Source organism: Chanodichthys erythropterus, chromosome 7 (genome assembly GCF_024489055.1).
Source record: "Chanodichthys erythropterus isolate Z2021 chromosome 7, ASM2448905v1, whole genome shotgun sequence".
In the NCBI taxonomy this organism is placed as follows: Eukaryota; Metazoa; Chordata; class Actinopteri; order Cypriniformes; family Xenocyprididae; genus Chanodichthys; species Chanodichthys erythropterus.
Genome location: NC_090227.1, coordinates 22,178,701 through 22,193,641, shown reverse-complemented (window position 1 = coordinate 22,193,641; position 14,941 = coordinate 22,178,701). Strand labels below are relative to the sequence as shown.

General features: G+C 38.7%; 1 protein-coding gene across 1 annotated transcript in view; it reads left to right on the top strand.

The window, feature by feature from the left end:
- Nucleotides 1-14,941, top strand: part of LOC137022900 (protein unc-13 homolog C) — a 221,991-nt gene that overhangs the window by 55,506 nt on the left and 151,544 nt on the right. Inside the window, exons 15-16 of the mRNA XM_067389369.1 lie at nt 7,061-7,214; nt 7,582-7,650. Of these exons, the coding sequence (XP_067245470.1) occupies nt 7,061-7,214; nt 7,582-7,650 (223 nt within the window). The remainder of the gene's footprint in view (nt 1-7,060; nt 7,215-7,581; nt 7,651-14,941) is intronic.

Genomic DNA, 14,941 nt, shown 5'->3' with positions numbered 1-14,941 from the left:
GCATATTCTTCATCTTTATTGAAGTTCACGAGCAGTGACTGATTTTTTTTTTCCCTTTGTTGTTTTGTTATCATTAAAAATGCAGACAACAGCAGGATTATTTAGGATGCTGTCACTTTAAGAGCGAATGCATGCACAAATCATGCCTTTTCTTTCTCAACTGAAGACATACATGACTATGTTTACTAAGATACTCACTGAGACAAGCATTTTTTGACATAATTTTGTGTGAATTTGTCCGTTCAAGCAAAGGAAGGCATGAAGAGAGCTCAACTTAGTATTTGCCCGCTGTCTGAAGATGCGGCATTCAGAGCGTGTGATTCGGATGTTTCAGATGTTGAACTTCCCACATCGCAGCCAATATTTACATTAGAAAGGCTTACATTTTCATGATGATGCAGCACTGACCCGTCAACTGCCCCGAGCATTGTTCGTGTTTGTTGACGTTCATGTTCTCATTACATTGCATTGTTAGATTTCATAAAAATGTTACCACCATCTGACGACTGACACAGTTTCATATTCTCGCCAACATACTCACATTTGGCGCTCGGCAAGTGCTAATTTTAGGCCATGTGTATAACTATTTGTCAGTGTCTTGCTCGGCAGGCAGTCATATGCAATGTATTTGCCCGTGTGATGTCACAAATTCCGCAATATCAAAATGAGTCGTTTTTTGTAGCTTAATTAAATAAATGATTTGTTTATAATGAGGACGACATTTTAAGCTATGAAACTTGCAGAATGTTTTGATGATGCAAAGACCTCTTATATCTCAAAAGATCAAGGCAAATTTGATGTCTCATGTCATGACCCCTTTAAAATGTAATTTATTCCTCTGATGCAAAGCTGAATTTTCAGCATCATTACTCCAGTCTTCAGTGTCACGTGATCCTTCAGAAATCTTTCTAATATGCTGATTTGCTGCTCAAGGCTATCATTGTTGAAAACAGTAGTGCTGCTTCATATTTTTTTGAAAACCATGAAACATTTTTTTTTTTTTGGATTCTTTGATGAATAGAAAGATTCGAAGATTTGTTTGAAATAAAAATCCTTTGTAAACATTATAAATGTCTTTAATGTCACTTTTGATCAATTTAATACATGCTTGCTAAAATAAAAGTATTAATTTCTTAAAAAACAATCTTTTAAAAACACAAACTTTTAAACAGTTGTGTATTTACAGTCCAAATATATAAAGAGTTTGAGAGTGTAGGGAGGTTTAAGCGTATATTGACATGTAGTTTTTGTAGAATTTATTACTGTAGTTTACTGCTGATGAACATGTCAGAGTGTTTTACTCATTCAGGGGTGCGTTTCCCAAAGCGAACTATGGTTGCAAGTTCTGTTGTTACCAATAGAGTTCAATGGGACTTACGACCATAGTTGACTAACGATGCTTTTGGGAAATGCACTTCGGGTCAGTTCAGGAACTTCACATATTCAGACCAGTGTCTGATATGGGCCACATTTTACAAAAAGGTCAGATTTTAGCAGAAAATAACAATTGGTCTCTCTGGCTTTTGAAAGTAGTCTTAAAGTGTGTCGTGTTTGACTCGGCCATTGCAGTTATTCACCTCATGTTTCAGCAAAGCCTCTAAATGCTGACAGCTGTAGTTTAAATTATTGTAATGCATAAAGAAACTCTAAATTGACATTGTAATTTCATATTGCATACAAACAATATATCTTTACCCTGCTTTGCACATTTTAAACAGACTTTAAAGCAGGGCCCAGAATTTTTGCCACACCTGCCAACGGTGGGTGAATTGAGATATATTACTGGCCATAAAAATGTATTATTTTTGCATTATTTTTATTGAAAAATATATTTTATGGGGTCATTTAGATGGTATTATTTAGCTGTTGTATTACTTCTCGCAGGTCATTGCATCATATGAAAATGCACCGGACATGTGAGAACACATTGCGATTTTGTTACTCCTGTTGTTGTTCTGGTGGCTTAATGTGAGGAATATTGCACATACGTATTTTACATGGATTTCTAAGGGGGAAATAATTATCAAATAATAATAATAATGGCACCAAATTTCCACTTCAAATCATGACAGAATTTCTTTAGTAGGCAGTTTTTATGTCTTCTAATTGTGCACATCAGCATGAGACAGTGTAATATTGCAGTTTCTAATAAAGTTATTACATTTAGATAATTTGAAATTCACACATGGTCATTGATTTATTTCATAGTGCCTTTCTTGTCAAACTCGTGTTTTTTAAGGTAAAAAGATGTTTTACTCAAATGAAGAGTTTGGTTCCAAAACGCAATAACTCCATTTTGATTAATTTGAATAAAAAGGCATTGAATGGCAAGATGAAAACCACTATTTTCTGTTTCAGACATTCACATAGCATCTTTTGGTTATAAAAACATTAAAAATTCAAATCTATATTTTAATTTTAAAAAGTTTATTATAAAAACATATTATTTTTTTTCCCAAAATGCAATAAATCCATGACTTTTTTTTTTTTTCAAAATGCAATTAATCCATCAAAATAAAAGTTATTTTTCAAATTGAAAATACACAACAAAGTAAGTTGAGTCTAAACTTTGCCAATATTTATCTTATATACAGACATTTTACTAAAAATACATTCAGCCGTCGCTCCCAAAATTAATTAAATGGGACATCTTGTTAATGTTATAAATTATTTGCTATTACCGATTAAAGAGTATCTGGCACCACCGCACGGTTAAATAAACACATTTGCCGAGTACATTGGTATTAAAAATGGCTTTTTAAAAAGCCTTCAATGTTTACAGTGCGTGGAATGGTGCGCTGTGATTGGTTGAGTGGATATATCGCATTCTGCAGAAAAAGGAGACTGGCGTTTGTCGCGTTTTGGAAAGAAAGGGAGAAAACATTTCAGAATAACACGACGGATATCGCGTTTTGCACAAAATTAATAAATGACTTTTCAATACCGACCAGATACGATACTGATTTTGGCGGAAACTCATTTTCTTTTTTAAATGGCGTTTATCGTGTTTTGGAACCAAACTCTTCAAATATATGTTTAACTGCTGTATTTGAAAAAGTATCACCTGAATGTTTTTTGCTTTGTTTTGTTTAGAATTTTTGTTGTGTATTAATTTTAAGTGTTTTATACATTTTTACATATAAAACATTTATATTTTATATGACTTATTCACTTTGTTCACCCCATGAAGACAGCCTTGCTGCAGGCATTAAATAAATTAATAAATAAAGTTTACTGGCAAGTGACTCCAAATATATTTTGGCACTTGCTGAGTGTAAATTTTGGATCCTACATATAGAGTATTTCTTGTTGATCCAGAGAGACATCAGGTTCTGCTGTTTGATCGATTTCTTACTTTTGAAGCATCTGCTGATTTGTGTTTCTGTTTTAGGATAATGGATATTGATTAATTCAATAAATGATAGTCTTCCAGCAATGAGTGTTTGGTACTTACTGAACCAGGGGAACTGACATCAATAATTAGATGTAGACTTACTTATACACCTCTATATGAAAATCATTCAGCACCAGTGATCCTTGTAGATAGTGTTCGAATGTGAATATGTAGGAGAAATTGTGTGTTTTAATGAACCTACTAAAGTTTATGCCTTTCACTAATTGAAATCCTTTTCCTGAAGCTCTGCACACAGTTTCCAGGGATGCTTAAGTTTGCCCTGATGACCTTTCCTCAGCCCTGTAATCATAAACAAAGTCACGTGATATGTTCCTGATGTTATCAGAGATGCAGCCCGTATTTTAACCATTCAGCATTTTTTATTGCTGAAAGGGGGATAATGATTTCAGGGTGAAATCCTCTGCCATCAGCAGCATGTTGGTCCATAAGTTTACAGAACATGCATCACAAATGAGCCTGTTGAGAGCTTTCTGGAAGGAGATGAGTTTTGGTAACACTTTAGTATGGGGAACAATTCTCACTTTTAACTAGTTGCTTATTAACTTGCATATTACTAGAATATTGGCTGTTTATTAATACTTATAAAGCACATATTAATGCCTTATTCCCTTAATAAGGCATTAACATCCCTTAATCCTGCCCGATACCTAAACTTAAATGCTAAAACATCTACCTTCTTATAAAAGAGCCTAGATATGAGAGTTTGTATGTTTATCGGATATCGGATATTGTTGTTGCATGCAACCTGCGAAGATAACACAACAGAAGAATGTTCGTTGTGTTTTTGCAATATGTTGTGCCACAATTTCTCTTTTATTGCATTCAATTCAGACTGTAAATTCAGGTAAAATCTAACTTATTTTGCTTTGGTGCTGTAGATTTAGTAGCTGCCCTGGCATTTAAGATCTGCTAACAAAACAAACAAATAAATAATAATAATAATAATAATAATAAAAAAAAAAAGAAAATCTGTGTAATTTGTTCTACTTTAATTAGAACAATGCAAGATTCTCAACCATAATGAAAGCACAGATCTTGAAGATTTTTCAGGGATCACAGGAGTAACTCATTACCGGATGATATCACAGATATTGATGTTGCGTGGGAATTTAAGACCTGGTTTGGAGAGAGGTGCGCAGAGGTTAAAGAGGACAGCAGATAGAGAGAGAAGACGAGTCAATACTTGCTGGCAAGTTTTATTTCTCTGATTTACAGCGAAGCTCTGCGGACCACTGGAGCAGCAAGACAAGGATTTTAAAAATGAGGAAAGAGCAAATGGTCTTAGGCTGAAAGGAAAGCAAGCTGTTACCAGGCAACAGGAAGTCAACACCCTCCATCAAATATCATTTATTCTGATTTAGCCATGAGCATCTTTCAATCATGTCTGAAATATGGAGGAGGGAACATGGAGGGAGGAAAGGATAACTCTTCACCTTTTCTTGGAGGCACAATAATTCTTCATTCCCCTGTGTGTCATGATGGGCCATTCGGGCTCAGAGGTCATGCTATCAGAACTAATGAGGTCCAAATCAATGTCTGCAGGTACTAATGTACGGTCTCATGTATTCACAGCCTACGGCTTTGTCTTGCGGTCTATAAACAACAGAGATGTAATATTAGCAGGGGTGTTCATTCATGCTCATGCTTAGGAGATTGTTCAATTCATTAATCCTAAGTATTAAGATTCAAGAAAAGGCTGTCAAAAATTCAGCCTGTGATTTAGTAATTTTTTATGTGCTTCTGTAATTTTCATTATTTATTTATTTATTTATTTATTTTGTTAGTGTTTGGTAACTATTTTACAATACAATACAATACAATAGTCTTTGTTACAAGTTACGTATATTTACTATAGTAATATTATAAAATTGTGCATAATTACACCAAACCCTAATCCTAACCCTGTAAGTACATGTTGTTAATTCATATTATTCAGTTCTTCAAGATATAATTACACTATAATTACAGTTAAACGCGCTGAGAAGATGCTACTGTTTTATGCGATCACAGATATATTGTGTATCACAGCGCACATGAGCTTTGAGGCAGCCTGTCTCAAAGATGTGTTATAGACTTACCTTCATCAGTCTCCATGACAGGTGTGGCATTTGGTTAAAGCATACACTTATATCCATCGGCAGCTGTAAGCTCTTTCAGCTGTGGTCTACTAAAAGCCTCAAAGTCATCAGGGCTAAAGTGAAGAGAACAAAAACATGGATCTTTAGGAAGTTTTATTCGTCCACATTCTTCACAAATTCCCATTCTTTTCTCCTCCTCTTATCGCTAGTAAAGCAGTGAAGACTTGCATTGTTTCTCTTGTTGCCCTTCGACAGGTTGTGTTACGGTAAAAATATCAATAGGGCAGCGTCAGTAGCTCACCGAGTGCAACCATTTGACGTCATCGACATAGAATGCACTTAAACAAAATGGTGCCCCCCCATTGTCCAATTATGTCATGGATTTTTTAAATAATGTAAATCTTTTCTACTACATATTTCAGTAAGAGACATCATTTATGTTAAGCCATACAAGTCTTAATACCAGGGGTTCCCTTTAAAGTTAGTACTTAAACTTCAATTTGTTTCAACTTTTTTTTAAAGTTTACGTTCATCATATATGTTTAATTTAATTTAATTTTCTATCACTTTATTTTATTTTTACTACAAACTATTTTTAATACTGGGCTGTGCTCAACATCTGCGTATGCAAGTTTGTAAATATGAACTTTTACATGGACAGATTTCTGCATTCTTTTTCATTTAGAGTATATCTTGAAAAAATGGCTGGTTTGTTGTCTGTTTGGTGCTTAACATCCAGTAGAATCATTTGTTTAGAGCCGTTTGACAGTTATTCAGTCTTTTTTTTTTTTAACATGTGTGCCTCAATAAATTATTTACTTTCATAACTGATTATATGCCAAGAGGAGAAAGAGAAAAATGTGTTTATATGGATCGTTTGTTTGAGTAATGTTCAACAAAACAAAAAGTACTGTATTATATGTGAGCATGTGAGAACAGTACACATGTGAGATGCTGTATTTCTTGTGTGTGTGTGTGTGTGTGTGTGTGTGTGTGTGTGTGTGTGTGTGTGTATAAGCCCTGCAGGCCTGCTGCTATTTTTAGTCGATGTCTCTCTTCTTTCTTCTCCTACAGTATCTCGTTTTCTCTCTTATATCTTTCTTTAATGAATCTCCTCTAACAGTGGCTGACATTACCGAGCAATTTCCTGCACTTCCCTGCGGCGCGACACACAACCAGATCTGTGTTGTGCTGTCTGTTAATTCTGACATTATAAGATGGATTATGCAGTTCATTTCACATGTGCATATCTCACATAATCATTTACATGTGTGTCATGTCTACTACTCCTACTTAGTAAAATTTTCAGTTTACTTTGCTAAAAATCATGTTCTTAATCAGCATTTCAGTTAAAATATTTCTGTGCAGTGTAGAAGTCTATGGGGAATTTAGAAAACATATTCAGACTGTATTCAGGAGTAACTTTTTGCTGTTGTTTCAGTGTTGTTGCTTAAGGGAAGTAAATCCACAGGAATCTGATATGAAATATACATTATTCTAGGTGTTAAACTGCTCATGAGTGTGTTTATGACCGATTCTAACATCTGTTTCTCTCTCTCTCTTTCAGTCATTTCTCTTGTCTCTCATCCAAGTACATGTGTCCCGGTGTTCCCGCGGTGATGAGTAACTTGCTTGCCAACATCAATGCCTACTTTGCTCACACAACAACAGCGACCACCAACATATCGGCCTCCGACCGATTTGCAGCATCCAACTTTGGGGTTTGTCAATCTCACTGCTGATAGACGGATGGATGGATGGATGGATGGATGGATGGATGGATGGATGGATGGATGGATGGATGGATGGATGGATGGATGGATGGATGGATGGATGGATGGATGGATAGATGGATGGATAGATAGATAGATAGATAGATAGATAGATAGATAGATAGATAGATAGATAGATAGATAGATAGATAGATAGGGGATGGATGGATGGATGGATGGATGGATGGATGGATGGATGGATGATATGTTGATGATTTAATTGATGAATGAATAAATGAATGCACAAACAATAATAGATTAGATTGATGACAGGATGCTTTACTGATCTGTTTTTTGTGACTTTGGTTTTCTACAGAGAGAGAAGTTTGTTAAACTCTTGGATCAGCTTCATAACTCTCTGAGGATCGACCTCTCTAAGTATCGGGTGAGTTAAAGCACAACCGTTAAACTGAAGATCTTAGCACACATACGGCTCTCAGACTATATGCTGCTCTAGATGGCTTTTCTATTTCAGAGACATCAGAAAGAAAAACACTCATCTATTATTCATCGCCATGGAGATAATTTGACCTCTCCATCACTTTTAGTGATCCCCTACCTTAATTTACAAAGACATTCAAACGCTTTACGAGCTCTTCACAGAACAGGAGGTCCATTTATTCACGCACAAAGAAACGATTTGAGAAAGTGGCTCAGAAAATCAAAGATTGTTCTTGACTCGCACTGGCCTTCTTGCTTTTATACTAATTGTCTCTCTAAATATGTCACGAGGGAAATGTCTCTCAGTCAGACAGTTTGTTGCTTCTGAAAGGACACTTTCGTAGTCAGATCGCATATTTTAGTCTGTGACTATCTCTTGGATGTGCAGTCCATCTATATCTGTGTGGGAGCTAGAAAGCACTGACAGGAAGCTTACACACACACACACACACACACTCTACTGGCAGGCATCCAGGGAATTCAGTGCCCGTTACCTGCTGCTATCCGGCCGTCAACTTCCAGGCAACACGTCCTGACAGTAATACACTCTGGATCTGCAGTGCTCTGTGGATTTGACTGTAATGAAATTCTGAGAAAAAGTGAGTTTGATTTCTCTTACAGCTCGTGTGGATTTGGCCAAGGCAGGTTTTGTTCCTCTAGAGTGCATTAACGCCTCTGCTTTATTAGATGAATTTACACCGTCTGCAGCATTTTTGTCTACATCATAGTTGTGTTCAATAAACCTCAGGCAGACTTATCTCCTCTCCGCCAAATGCCTTGAAATCATACTGAACTCCAGAAAACACTAGATGCTTTCTTCTCAATCTGGCACTGTTTCATGTGCTGTCAAAACAACAACTTTATTGTGGAAAAAATAGATCACACAACACTACATGTGCCCAATGTGTTGCAACAGTTTAATTTATCCACCTGTTTAAAATCAAATTAGTTTGTTAACATAACAAATACCACACACTAGCCCTCAAAAGTTTGAGGTCAGTAAGAATTTTTTTATGTTTTTGAAAGAAGTCTCTCATGCTCATCAAGGTTGCATTTATTTGATCAAAATACTGTAAAAAGACTGAAATATTACAATAATAACGGTTTTCTACTCAAATATATTTTAAAATGTAATTTATTCCTGTGATGCAAAGCTAAATTTTCAGCATCATTACTACAGTCTTCACATGGTCCTTCAGAAATCATCTAATATGATTGAAAACTGTTGCACTGCTTCATATTTTTCTGTAAAACTGTGATGGATTTTTATCTAGGATTCTTTGATGAATAGAAAGTTCAAAGGAACCTGGCAGTGATGTTGGATGAGAAGGCCTGGCTTGCAGTCTCTGCTCTAATATTCATTCATCCCAAAGGTGTTCTATCGGGTTGAGGTCAGGACTCTGTGCAGGCCAGTCAAGTTCCTCCACACCAAACATGTCTGTATGGGCCTTGCTTTGTGCACTGGTGCACAGTCATGTTGGAACAGGAAGGGGCCATCCCCAAAATGTTCCCACAAAGTTGGGAGCATGAAATTGTCCAAAATGTCTTGGTATGCTGAAGCATTATGAGTTCCTTTCACTGGAACTAAGGGGTCAAGCCCAACCCCTGAAAAACAACCCCACACCATCACAATCCCCCTCCAATAAACTTTACACTTGGCACAATGCAGTTAGGCAAGTACCATTCTCCTGGCAACCGCCAAACTCAGACTCGTCCATCAGATTGCCAGACAGAGAAGCGTGATTCGTCACTTCAGAGAACACGTCTCCACATCTCTAGAGTCCAGTGGCAGCATGCTTTACACCATTGCATCCAATGCTTTGCATTGCACTTGGTGATGTAAGGCTTGGATGCAGCTGCTTGACCTTGAAAACCCATTCCATGAAGCTCTCTACGTACTGTTCTTGAGCTAATCTGAAGACCAAACAAAGTTTGAGGTCGGTAGTTATTGACTCCAGTGCTTCCCACAGGTTTGAAATATACTTGTGGTGGTAGCCGGGTGGAAAATCCTCTTATTACCCTTGACTTTTAATTATAAACAAGGCCACAATACACCAGGACTCTTATTTTGAAATGTTTATACTATTGCGGGCTCATCCTTCAAATGTGAGAGATAAAATATGCATTCTTACAACCGTCTAAAACATATTATATAAAGGTGATAAAGTAGACATAATTCATCAACTTGAGTTCATTAGCAATCGCTTGGCATGAATGTGCGCTATTTGAAGCAGTCTGAAGCGCTGTTGTGCGAGCCTGTAGAAAGTGCAACAGCGCTCCCTTGTGACTTTGCAATGTGCAGCGCTCTTTTTCATATGAAATCATAGCCTTTTGAAGTTTAATAATCAATAGGCTGTATCACGATATATGTTTTTCCATCCCCAAAATATAAGACGTCATAAAATGGTCATTAAGACATTTGTTTTACCATTTAATGTATTGAAGACTTTTTCTGACATTAAATTTCGCCCGCACTGTCGAGCCCCGTCTTTGTGAAATATCAGCTGCGTCTCTCAACCACACATGGGAATATCAGCGGGTGTAAACTGTTTTCGCACACACAGATTGAGCAGGTATGAAAGGCGTAGGGCGAGGGGAGATTTTCCACTAGTTAATCGATCGCGAATGGTTTCATTATCTCGGGCGGATACAAAAGTATAAGAGGATAAAAATAATAAAAGCAAAAATGTGTCTCCAAATATACTTGGGTGGCCGTTAATATACCTGGGCGACCCGCCCAAGTAAAGTCTATGTGTGGGAAGCACTGGACTCTCTGTTTTTGTGGCCTACCACTTCGTGGCTGAGTTGCTGTTGTTCCCAATTGCTTCCACTTTGTTATGATAACACTAACAGTTGACCGTGGAATATTTAGTAGTGATGAAATTTCACGAATGGACTTATTGCACCGATGGCAACCTATCACGGTATCACGCTTGAATTCACTGAGCTCCTGAGAGTGACCCATTCTTTCACAAATGTTTGTTGAAGCAGTCTGCATGCCTAGGTGCTTAATTTTATACATATGTGGCCATGGAAGTGATTGGAACACCTGAATTCAATGATTTGGGGGAGTGTCTTAATACTTTTGGCAATAAAGTGTATTTGTAAACAACCTCATGTAAAGATAAAGAGCAGGTTCTGATTCTGGTAAGTCTGCCTGAGGTTTATTGAACACAATTATAAGACAACACAGCTGCAAACAGTATGAATTCAGGGTCCTTCGACGTTCTGATGGTTCTTGATCAAAACTCTCTCGTGATTCCGACCCACTGCTGACACACACACAGTTTAATGATCTCCTACCTGAGCAATCTGTTACCAGCACACCGGCCTGCCTGAAGCCCAACCATATGTTCACATCTCTCTCTTTTTCTGACTTTTCACATCACTCAAGAGCATCTACGCTCTTCACCTCAAAAAGCCATAGAGACTTTTAGAATGAAGCAAAGTGTTATTTTAGTTATGCTATATGGAATCTTTACTGGCATGCTTGATTTCAGACACCACAGGACATTTTTTTCACACTAAAGCTTTTGAATTAGACCAGAGTCTGAGAGTTCAGTTTGTATGGTGGACAGTTCATGTGAACTCAAGTAGTTTGCAGTTAGTATGAAAATAATCTGTTCTTATTTGCAGTTGTAAAGCAATATTGATGGCATAGAATTTGTATCCAATCAACTAACAATACTTTTACAGCATTCATTAATCTTAGTTAAGATTAATTTCTGTATTTACATACAATTGTTAATCTGCTAACTCACTGTAACTCACTGTTCACAAAAATTCATAAAAAAAAGAAAAAAAAAGAAGAAATTTGCAACAAGCTACATTGATAAACAACTGCTTCTAAGAGTCAGGGCAGTACTCACACAAACATACTGTGATTCAAACCCAAAAATACTGCAAGAAAAGACCTGCGGCAGCAGAGGGAGGGATGTGGAGTCAAAGTGTGAAAACAGCCCAAATTGATTTCCACGAGTCTCTGTTTTTTGATAGTTGTTGTTGACAAACAGCTCCAGCACTCCATTACTTGCTCTGAATAATTAGCAAGCTTCGGTGAAACACCAGCCAAGAATTACAGTGGCATCTGATGCTCTGGCATTGATAAAAGTGCTGTAAGCATACCTCAGGCCACAGGAGTCTCTCCTCATTCTTACAAAACCAAGTCATAACTATTACATAACCATCCCAGCACAAAACTCAGTGACATTTCAAAACCCATTTTAGCGGCCATCAGCCCAATCCGACAGACCACAATGCAAAGACGCAGAGGTTCCTACAGCATTCTTTTTCTCCAAACTCATCTTGTGTTCAAGACCATCCATACATGCATGGACTCTTCCTCTCACAGTGTAAATATACTGTGTTCCTTCATGCTAGAGTGAGCAGGCTGATAGCTTTACAGCCCAAGAACACATTTTCTCTGCCTGTTGCGGGTTTTGCTCATGCTGCTAAATTATGATATATTTTGTCATTGGTGCTCATGACGATGGAACATGTTTCGGTTATTAATATTGTTGCATAGTGCATGCTGCATAATGCTGCTGGGTGAATGAAGATGACTTATGTTGACACGTTTTTAACCATCCATCTCTGCCAAAGCTCCTCAACTAGAGTAAAAGGCCATTTGAAATATTAACAGGTGGAACATCCACCATCTATAGATGTTTATCATAATGTTTCAGAAGAAACAGCAGTTCAGTCAGATTTTACTCACATGCAAACCAAACGTATGTTTTACCCAATATTTATGTGTGCTGTCAATTTTATTCTCATTAGAGTATTGTGTTTAGGGTTAGGTATTGTTTGAATTTTAGCCAATCTGATTCCGATTCTGCTTATCGATTCTGATTCTTATCAATTCCCAGTTTTGACTCCAATAAGATAAAAAAGGAAATCAAACATTTAGATGTCAAACATATTTATTCTGTCTTTTTGCAAAACATTCTGCTGCAGCTGAATACCATAAATAAAAATTAATAGCCTAAAGAACACTTACACAGGAACCACAGCAAAAACAGCTTGCCTAACTAATATACATTTCAAACATTATTAAAAACATGTAAACAGTCAGTAATAAAATAAAAACAAAGAAACCTATTAGCAGTAACATAAATCTTTTGTTATTTGATTAACATTAATGACAGACAGCAGCAGGTATATTAGGCTGCTGTCACTACGATTGAATGCACGGATCAAATATACTGTTATACATGTTTTCTTCCTCAACTGTTTATGTTCACTTATTCAAGTGCAAGAAGACAAGAAAGAGAACTAAATTCAGTATTCTCACACTATCTGAGAGGCAGCTTTTTGTGTGTGTGCTTCAGATGTGTGTGGAGCACAGAAAACGCAAGTGAGTGAGTATCGAATTGAGTTCCCTTTCTGTTGGTCATGTTCGACGTTATGTTTCCCGTCTCTCCCCGAGAGCCCAATCACCTTTGAGTGTTAACAAAACAAGCCAACGGTATGCTGAGTACCTTGGTCTGCGATATTTGCATCGCAAGCTCCACAGTGTGGGTATATAAAGAGCAGCGCGAGCAACTCACATTCAAGCTTTCGCTGAGGAGCGAAGCACATCTCTCTGCTTGTTCACCAAGTGTTTGCAACGTGTCTTCAGTTGGTGTTGGTGTGACAGCTTATTTTAGCGGATTGTCTTGCTTCCTGCTTTGCTTGCCATTTCCCTTGAGCACTTCAATGCCTCTGAAAGAGCGATTTTCCTCTCTAAAAGAGCTTACGGGTTGTGTTTGCGTCTTTTTAAAGATGTCATACCACCGGTGTGTTACTGGGTGCGGTCGGTATATGGCCCCTCTTGACAGCCACGATCACTGTCTCACATGTCTGAGCTTTCAACACGCTGAGGCAGCATTTGTTAATGGTTCATATTCTCACTGTGAGAACATGACCATTGCGACGTTAAAATCGAGACTCGACTACTTGAAACAGTATAGATTTCCCTCTGCCATACCCCAATCTAGTTCCTCTTCTTGTGAGAGGACTACTTTGGCTGGTGGCCAGGGTGATCTGAGGGTTATGGTGTGGGCTTCCCTGACGAGTCAGCCTCCTCGGGCCACACCCCACTCCTGTTGAGCTTCCTGTTGAGATTCCTGGGCCTCCTATTCAGGGACCCAGTGTCTCATTCAGGGCTCCGGAGGACGACCAAATGTCAATTGCTGCATCACAAGGCGGGCTTGAGTCCTGGGGAGATGAGGATTCGGCTTCGTTGCCTCCTTCTGGGATGCCAGCGTTGCCCGAGTCTGATCCTGAGCTGACGGCAGCTCAGAGCATCGGGCTTGAGTGGAACCCACTACCCTGTCCCGAGCGCTCAAGGCTGGATGATTGATTCCTAGGGGCTGCACACGCTGATTGTCAGTGCCCCCCACCGGCTCACAGACGCTGTGCAAGACCAGGGAGGATGAGGAGCAGGTCCTCTTTGTTGCCGGACCTGGTTCTCTGAACTTGTTCTCCTCGTGACAGCCCCTCCCTGGCCTATACCTCTGAGGAAGGACCTTCTTTCTCAGAGACGCGGCAGTTTGGCAGCCACATCCCAAAATTTGGAACCTGCATGTGTGGGTTCTGGATGGGTCCGGAAGGTTTAGGTACCTTGCCACCTCAGGTGGTTGCTACCATCACTTCGGCTAGAGCCTTGTCTACTAGACATGCTCATGCCCTGAAGTGGAACCTCTTCATCACTTGGTGTTCTTCCCGTCAAGAAGACCCCTGGACATGCCCGAGGTCTTGGGAACTCGCAGTGGTTCTACCTGCACTGCAGAGAGCTCCCTTTGAACCTTTGTTTTCTGTGGAGCTGAAATTTCTATCATTGAAAACTGCGCTCCTGACAACTTTGGCTTTGGTTAAGAGGGTCGTGGACCTGCAGGCTTTTTCAGTTGACGAAGTGTGCCTGGAATTCGGACCAGGCAACTCTCACGTTATCTTGAAACCCCAGCCTGGATATGTGCCCAAAGTTCCCACCACTCCCTTTTAGGGATCAGGTGGTGAACTTGCAAGCACTGCCCCCTGAGAAGGCAGACCCAGCCCTGGCGCTGCTCTGTCCAGGATGTGCTCTTCGCACTTACGTAGACAGAACTCACTGCTTCAGGACCTCAGACCAGCTTTTTGTTTGTTTTTAGGGGCCAGCAGAAAGGGAAGACTGTCTCCAAGCAGAAGTTATCCCACTAGATAGTGGATGCTATTGTCTTGGCTTATCAATCTCAAGACCTGCCATGCCCCCTAGG